The 8,863-nt window shown below is 49.8% G+C and overlaps 1 protein-coding gene and 1 pseudogene across 1 annotated transcript in view; both read left to right on the top strand.

Annotated features, from left to right (window-relative positions):
- The window catches only part of Slx1a (SLX1 homolog A, structure-specific endonuclease subunit), a 5,396-nt gene extending 1,098 nt beyond the window's left edge, over positions 1 to 4,298 (top strand). Inside the window, exons 2-6 of the mRNA XM_021167794.2 lie at positions 2,139 to 2,190; positions 2,284 to 2,622; positions 2,898 to 3,025; positions 3,140 to 3,224; positions 3,304 to 4,298. Of these exons, the coding sequence (XP_021023453.1) occupies positions 2,139 to 2,190; positions 2,284 to 2,622; positions 2,898 to 3,025; positions 3,140 to 3,224; positions 3,304 to 3,333 (634 nt within the window). The 3' untranslated portion in view covers positions 3,334 to 4,298. The remainder of the gene's footprint in view (positions 1 to 2,138; positions 2,191 to 2,283; positions 2,623 to 2,897; positions 3,026 to 3,139; positions 3,225 to 3,303) is intronic.
- Positions 4,299 to 4,989: 691 nt separating this feature from the next.
- On the top strand, positions 4,990 to 7,216 carry LOC110298065 (annotated as a pseudogene).
- The last annotated feature ends 1,647 nt before the right edge of the window (positions 7,217 to 8,863 follow it).

The following is an 8,863-nucleotide window of genomic DNA, read 5'->3' as shown; positions in this document are numbered from 1 at the left end:
AAATCTTTAAAAAAAAAAAAAGCTATGCTATGCAATTATCCTAGGTCCTTATCTTAGGGTTACTATTTTTTAAAATAAAAATTTAAAGATATATTTATTCATTTTATGTATATGAGTACAGTGTAGCTGCCTTTAGACACGCCAGAAGAGGGATTGTATGCATTGCAGATGGTTGTGGGCCACCACGTGGTGGCTGGAAGTTGAACTCGGAACCTCTGGAAGAGCAGTCAGTGCTCTCAACCTCTGAGCTATCTCTCCAGCCCCCTTAGGGTTACTATGGCTGTGATGAATCACCAGGACTGAAAGCTTACTGGGGAGGAACGCGTTTATTTGGCATACACTTCCATGTGAATGTGCTTTCATCTCCTCAGATGAAGGGGTGAGATGAGAGCCATACCCAAGCTGTGTGAATATATGGCTTGGGCTGAGCCAGAGTGTTTCTTTCTCTGTTCTAACTATCCCTAGGCCTACCCCTGGAAGCTTCTAACCTCTGTACAATCTATTCTTCCAAGATGACTGATTCAATCCAGCTTCTCTCAGCTTCTGACTGAATTGCTCTGCTTGGCCTCATGCTAGCCTTGGCAATCTGTTCTAATCTTCTGGCTCCTTCTCATTCTCTGGCTCCTTCTGTCTTCACCGGTGTCTAGCTTGTTCTCTCTACAACCTGTCTTGGTAAAACTGCCCTGACCAAACTTCCATACACATACACCCCTCTCCCTCTCTCTGCTTTTAAGTAGCCTCTTCTTTCCTGTGTTGTTTTCGTGCGAGTTGCACATCTGCCCTTTAATTAGATGTCATTTTCAAACATGGCTGCTTCTACAAACTCACCTTCACTGTAGGGATGAAAGGGTGTGTCTGCGTTCCAGCAGATCATACTGTAGTCCAGGCCGTGGTGGCATCCCAGCCCCATCATATAGACCTAGGTCTTTGGATTCCTTACCAGAGCAGCCATGTTGCTGGATTAAAATTCCTCTATATTTCCACGTCACCTTTATCGCTGAAGGAAGTCAGGACAGGAACTCAAACAAGAGCTGATGCAGAGGCCGTGGGACCCAGGGCCACCAACTCAAGGGCTGCACCACTCACAATGGCTGAGCCTTCCCACATCAGTTGTTAATTAAGAAAATGTTCTACAGGCTTACGTGTGTGTGTGTGTGTGTGTGTGTGTGTGTGTGTAGCCTGATCTTATGGAAGAATTTTCTCGATTGAGGTTCCCTCTTGTGTCAAGTTGACATAAAACTAGCCAGCACAGTGCCATCAACAGATGAATGGGTGGAGAAAATGGGACATATACAAGATGCAGGTTTTTAGAAACCTTTTATTTTTATGTGGTGTGTGTGTGTGTGTGTGTATGTTTTAACTAAACCTTCATTTTAAGTGCACTGAGTTCAGCAGTACTTGTAGAGGTCAGAAGAGGGCGCCAGAGCCCTTCGAATGGGAGTTACAAACTGTTCTGAGCCCAGATGACTGAATCACCACCTCTCCAGCCATTGCAGTTTGATTCAGCCACAATGATGAGTAAAATTATACCAGTTATGAGAAAGTGGATGGAACTGGACATCATCATGTTACGTGATATAACAGACAAATAGCTCAAGTTTTCTCTCATTTGGAATTTAGAGAAAGTGGGAAGAGAACTATTTGGAATGAAAAAGACCAAAAAGAAGGGGGAGGGGTGTTTATAATAAGTAATGTCAAAATATATTACACAGGTAGGAGAATATCAAGGCAACCTATTATTCTGTACAGTTAATATACAGTAGCAAAACTTGTTTTAAGGCCGGGCGTGGTGGCGCACGCCTTTAATCCCAGCACTTGGGAGGCAGAGGCAGGTGGGAAAAAAAAAAAAAAAAAAACTTGTTTTAAAGACAGGGATCAGGAGATAGGGGCCCTGGTCAATAAGGCTGGGGCTAGAGTACAACTTCCAAAGGAGAGGAATCAGGGACCGGGTGAGGAGCCTGAAACTGGCAGATGCAGGGTCTTACGCCTCCGTGAAAGATTCAAGTTCTAATGGCCGGGTGTGAAGCGGTGTGGTTGTGCTGTCAGTGTGAACTGGAGCGGGTCTGGTGGAGGGATTCAGCTTCTATCTGGGTTGAGGTGGGTTGGGGACTCACTGGCCGTGCCCCTCTCCTTCCAAGGGACATGGTGCTGATCATACACGGTTTCCCGTCTGCTGTGGCCGCCCTTCGGGTAAGAAAGGTGTAAGGGCGGGCTAGACTGGTTTATCTAGAGGACCTTACCCAGGACCACCCTGACCTTGTCTTGGGTCGTCCCCTTCTATAGTTTGAATGGGCCTGGCAACATCCTCAAGCTTCACGCCGCCTGACGCATGTGGAGCCGCGCCTGCGCAGCGAGGCTGCCTTTGCTTTCCACTTGCGCGTTCTGGCGCACATGCTTCGAGTTCCTCCGTGGGTGCGCCTTCCTCTAACACTGCGCTGGCTGCGACCTGACTTCCGCCATGAACTCTGTCCAGCGCCACCAGCACACATGCCCATTACCTTTGGACCGCCACCACCCCAGCCCTCGGTCCCAAAACGACCAGCTGTAAGTGAGGCTGACAGCGAGCAACAGCTGGATCTAGGTACCAAGGCCAGATGCAGTCTGTGTGCACGTATGCTGCAGGTAAGGGCACATCGGGGTGGAGACCTGGGACTTTGCCCACCCTGACACATGTCTAATGAGTAGGGCAGTTCTTTCTGTTCTTTCCGAACCTATCAGTACCAGCCAGGGGTTGTTAGAGCCTCCGAAAAGACAACCAGCCATCCTGTGAGATCTTCCCTGGTCTCCTTCTGAAGTCACAGCTCTTTCGTGTGCTTCCTGCTTTTTCCGTGTCACTTTGTTGCCTCTGCATGCGGTGTGTTGCTCTCAAGTTACTTCTCATCTGCCACGTTTGACAGGATGAAGAGGGCCCCTTGTGCTGCCCTCACCCTGGTTGTCCCCTAAGGGCCCATATCATCTGCTTGGCAGAGGAGTTCCTGCAGGAAGAGCCCGGGCAGCTTCTGCCCCTAGAGGGACATTGTCCTAGGTGAGTCCTAGCCCTCTTCCCAGCCTGGGTAGGCCTGGGGAGAAGGTGCCCATGTGCCAGCCCTGGCGCCCTGAATCCTCACTCTGGCATCTCCACCAACTGCACCTTTGGCAGCTGCAAGAAGTCACTACTTTGGGGAAACCTGGTTGGGCAGTGCCACGTGGACACAGAGGAGGAAGAGGATTTGGAATTAGAGGAGGTGAGAGGTGACTCTGCCCCCCCCACCCCCCGGCCCCCATCTTCCTAGACTACCTCTGACCCACTCTTTGTCCTTACAGGAACACTGGACAGACTTGCTGGAGACTTGATCCTAAGTGTCCCCCTGCACCTTTTCTGCTTCTCTCTTCAGTAACTGGCAGCTTTTACTTGAGCACAATACAAAGGCTGAGATAAGGGTACCTTCTGATGTTTTCTCAGAGCTGGGCAGGAAAGGAAGGAGTGAAGTGGAAGCTTTGGCCTGACCATGCAGCCCTGCTTCCTCCCTTACCTTTCTCAGAGGTAATAGCTACTGTCTTCAGTTGCTTTCCCATGGCTATGATTAATGTTGGGACCAGCAACTTGGGGGAGGAGGGGGCTTGTCCCATATTACACTTCCAGGTACCAGCCCATCAGTGAAGGAAGGTTGGGTGGGAACTCAAGGCAGGAACCTAGAGCAGAAACCATGCAGGGGGTTGCCTATTGGCTCCATCTCTCTGGCTGGTACTTCATTCAGTCAACACTTATATAACCCAGAACCCCCTGCCTAGGGGTGGCACTGTCCACAGTGGGCTGGGCCTTCTCACATCAATCAGCCATAAAGAAAATGCCTGCACAGATGTGCCCACAGGCAAGTCTGGCTGAGACGGTCTCCCAATTGAGGAGCCCTCCAAATAGGCAGGGCTGTGTGAAGTTGACAACTGAAACCAAACAAGATAATAATTAAAGACTCAGAGATTAGCACCTGTGAGTTGGAGCCTCATTTGGGAACACAAAGGTCCTTGTGTTCACCACCAGGCATCCCTTGGAAAGCTACCAAACTTTTCGACTGGACTCTACCCCCAAGAGTCCATTGATGGGGGCTGGAGAGCCAGCTCAGAGGTTAAGTGGCTGTTCTTGCAGAGGACTCAAATTCAATTCCCAACACCCACATGGTCTCTCACAACCACCTACAACTCCAATTCCAAGGGATCCAATGGTATCTTCTGGCTCCTGAGGGACCAGGCAGACTGGTGGTTTACAGAGTGCAATGCAGGCAAAACACTCACATAAATAAAGCAATAAAGTTAAATTAAAAGCAAAAGTTCTTTAATGGCCTGGATACCTGTGGGATACTGAGAACATAGGATGTTCTACAGGTGAGCTACTGTACAGCCACACTGGTGATCACTGCCCTGAAGACAGACCTGCCTTCCAGGCAGCTACCACTAGCTGGCTCTGTGAGCTCCGGCACAGTGCTCTTCCCGCAAAGCCTCCTGGTCTTTCTCTTGAAGCCAAGAGCACCTCAAATGGTAGCGGTGTGCTTCTAGTGGAGGTGGCTGGCTGTTTCTGCAACATGGAGCTGGGGTGGGGCAACCCAGTGTCAAAGACTCTGCAGAGGGGATTGCTGCACTGCACAGCTTGCAAGCCTTTCCTGATGACCAGGAGAGTTCCATAACCAGGTCTGTAGTTTCCACCTTGGCAGGCAGAGCCAAGCCCTCAGCCCCGGTCACTTCCTACTCCCTGCTCTCCAGGTACCACCCGGGTCAGTGAGATACTTGGCATGGTCTATCAGGATGCTGACCTAGAGAAATGTCACTAGGCTCCCATCTGGTTTCAGGTTCCCTTCCTAGAGCTCAGAGGCCCTTGTGACCCCCTCATGTATGTGAAGAAATAGTAGGAAAATAATATGGAGACAGGACCAGGGTCTTGAAGCTCTGGAAGCACTCCAGCCCTGAGGTTCCTCAAAACTCACTTGCCTGTGTCTCTGGTCCCCCAGAGCTCGCTGGATGAAGGTCAAGGTGAGAAGCCAGGGCAGTGCTAGCCAATCCTGGATAGGCCCTTGGTCCTGTGCTGCTGAGGTCTCTGCTGTCTCATGGAGTAAGAGGCCATCTGCCTGTCAGTGTTGTGGGGTTCAGGATGGAGATCTGAGAGAAGGGGAGTCACAGAAAAAGGCGCTCACAGAACATGGAAGAGAGCTGGCTAGACCCAGACCTGCCTTGTTCTAGTACAGGTATGGCGGCCCCTCAGGGGACCAACCTGATCTAGATGTTTATATAGGTGGCTTGCCCTTGCTGCAAATAAAATAGAACTCCAGGTGCGTTCTGACTCTTGGCTTCAGGCCACAGTGTGTGTGTGTGTGTGTGCACACGCGTGCGAGTGTGTGTGTTTGGTTGTACTGAGGCAGGACATCACAGTGAAAGTGCATGGGGAACAGTAAGGAATGAGACCCCCCAGGAATGCCATCCAAACATGAGTCATGAGTGGATCAATCTCCACGTTAGGTCAGTTCTCATGAACTAGTTATTGCACAACAGTGCTGCCCAGCTAGAGTGAGGCCTTCAGCAAGAGTGATACCCGAGCCAGGAACAACCAAATTCCAGATCAACAGTACCCATATCACAAGGTTGCAACAGTCCAGCCTTCGACCCTGTTTCTCCTTTGCCATCACAGGAGAAAATTCCCTCAGTGTGCTGTGATGGGTGACAGGAACTCAGGATGGGTTAGACATGGGGTCAGATGCCTTTAATATCAGCGTTGGAGAAGCAGACAGGTCTTTATGATTTTGAGGCTAGCCTGGTCTACATATTGAATTTCAGCTCTCCCAGAGCTACTCCCCAACTCTCAAACCAAACAACAGAATAAAACACAACACAGCCAAATGTGATATTGCATGCTTTTAGTCCCTGCATTAGGGAGACAGGTGGAATTCTGTAAGTTCAAGGCCAGCCTGGTCTACATAATAAATTCCAGGACAGCCAGAGCTGCAAAAATTCAGTAATACCCCAGCCCTTCCTGCCAAGTCAAGAAAAGGCTCTAAGATGGGGAGGAGCCAGGACTGGCTTGGGACTTGGGGTGTGATGATGGCACCGGGGTGGGTCGGCTTCCCCTGCAGGTGATCTACATTGCCCGAAATGCAAAGGATGTAGTTTGTATTATAACTTCTACAAAATGGCCAAGCTGCACCCTGATCCAGGCACCTGGGAAAGCTTGGAGAACTTCATGGATGGGAAAGGTGGGTTGAGTCTGCAGCAAGGAGGGTCTGGACCTGAGGGGCACAGCTGCGGCTCACAAGGCCTGTGCCCACACCCTCTCCTCTCCCAGTGTCCTATGGGTCATGGTACCAGCACGTGAAGGTGAAGGAGTGGTGGGAGCTGAGACGCACTCATCCTGTTCTCTGTCTCTTCTATGAAGACATGAAGGAGGTGAGCCTGCCTGCTCCACTTCCTCCCCTGTCACATCTGCTGGGTGGGAACCTTCCTGGCCCTATCCTGGCCCTACCTCCTGCTCAGAACCACAGCACAGCTCAGCAGAGAAGGCTGCACAGCCCCTATCTTGCAGTAGGTGTCAGTCATATGTGCCACCACTGATCAGGTGGCTTGCTGCTCTTGCTTCTCCCTGCTCCAGAGGTGCAAAGCCTGGGCACCAGAGATCAAAGTCTATCCCTGTTCTCTCCCAGAAGGAACCCACAGTGATCATGCCAAAATGGCGGGGTAGGAAGCCACCTATTTTACCCCAGGGTACGAGGCTCAGACTTAAGACACTGGGAGTTAGGAGGTCCTGTCATGTCCCAGAGGTGCCTTCCCTTATCCTAGTGAGCACCAGCCCTCTGCTGAAGCATCCTTTTGTACTCCAGAACTCCAAAAGGGAGATAAGGAAGATTCTGGGGTCTTTGAGATGCTCCCTGCCTGAGGAGGCCAGGGACCTCATGATCCATCACACATCCTCGAAGAAAATGAAGGAGAACCCCATGTCCACACCACTCTCCTGTCACCACATGGGCTGCCCCGCTTCCCATTTCAGGTGGAAAGGTGGATCTTGGGTGGGTTGGGAGATTGGAAACAGCTGCCAAAGGCACTGGGGCTTTCCCTGTGATGGTCAGCTCATTTCTCCTCCATTCCAGGCATTGCTGGAGACTGGAGAAAACACCTTCACTGTGGCCCCAGTGAGTGCTTTGATGTCCACTACACTGAGTCGATGACAGACTGTGACCTCATCTTTCTCTCGCAGGTCTGAGTCACTGCAGACAACTGTTGACACAGACAAGACCTTGGGAGTAAAGGAGAATGTCCCTTCTCTGACAGGTCAGGGAAAACCCTAGCTGAAGGAATCACAACAAACAAAGACAAAACTTAAATTTAAAAAGGGCTGAGGTTCCATGTTAAAGTGATCTGTTAGCCTGTTAGGTCCAGATTAGATAATAACAGAAAGGAAAAATGTTGGTTTTGTTTGCTTGTTTTCTGTATGTATTAATGCCACAGGCATAGGATTGAGAGTCTAAAGACAACCTAGATATCCTAAAACACAAACGAAAGGTGCGACATGGTGGCACTGTCTTCAATCCCAGCATTATAGGAAAAGAGACAGGTAGGTCTCTGTTTGAGAAAATGTGGGGGTTCCAGGCCAGCCAGGGCTCCACAGTGATAGCCTGACCAACAATAAATAAATTAGCCCAGGCACAGCACATGCTCTACTCACAGCAGTTTCAAAGTAGAGACAGGAGAACCAGATAGATAGATGTTCAAGGTCATTCTCCAGTACATAGCAAATCCCAAGCCAGCCTTGGCTCATCATACACTGTATCAAAAAGAAGAAAAGGAGGAGGGAGAATAAAGCTGCCAGGCTGTGGGCATCCACAGGGGTTCAAATCCAGCCAGGTTCACATACAGCAAGGCTGCTTCAACAGCACTCAAAAGAAATGAAAAACAGAAAAAGGACACTGGAGCAGCTGGGCCTATTCCCATCACATGGCCTGCCTTGTCGGGGAGCGGTGGGAAGCTTGCTGGGGGTAGGGGGGTAGAATTTGTACTTGACCACAAAAACCCTTCATTGTCTTTCCCCCCAGAGGACAGCACTGGCTAGCTGATATAGCACTGCCTGGCTGATATAGGCCTGCCAGCCAGCCTTTCGTCTTCTAAGCTCTGTGAGGGGCCCTTGTAAGTCCCTACAGTGAGTGATGGAGGGATCTAATATCTTTTGTTAGCTTTCTACCCCCTATTAACAGGCAATTAGTGTCCACAGCTCTGTGAGCCCGCCCCAACAGAGCTTCCATTCTCTGAAACCTGGCCCATCTGCCCTCCTATGGGACAGGTCTGCCATACCACGTGTCATACCACAGGCGTGCCCATTCTTACTCCAGTCAATCAACAATTAGAGAGACAGAGAACCTCCCTGCTACAGATGGGGCACATAGAATCTTTCCAGTGGTTCTCAACCTTCCTAATGCTGCGACCCTTTAATTCGGTTCCTCATGTTGTGGTGACCTCCAACCATAAAATTATTTCATTGCTACTTCAAAACTGTAATTTTGGTACTGTTATGAACTGTCATGTAAATATCTGACATGCAGAATATCTGATATGTGACCCCTGTGAAAGGGTTGATACCCAAAGGGGTCAAAACCCATAGGTTGAGAAATATTGCTTTAGAACAATATAACAAAGTGAAGGAAGAGGAATCACTAGATAGGAAACTCTAAACCCAAATAAACTCCAAGCTTCAGATGGCTCAGCAATTAAGAGCACTTGCTGGGCTGGTGAGATGGCTCAGTGGGTAAGAGCACCCAACTGCTCTTCCGAAGGTCCAGAGTTCAAATCCCAGCAACCACATGGTGGCTCACAACCATCTGCAATGAGATCTGGCGCCCTCTTCTGGAGTGTCTGA

The sequence above is a fragment of the Mus caroli genome, chromosome 7, assembly GCF_900094665.2.
Source record: "Mus caroli chromosome 7, CAROLI_EIJ_v1.1, whole genome shotgun sequence".
NCBI lineage: Eukaryota > Metazoa > Chordata > Mammalia > Rodentia > Muridae > Mus > Mus caroli.
The sequence above is the reverse complement of the archived record's forward strand: the minus strand, read 5'-3'. Positions and strand labels throughout refer to the sequence as shown.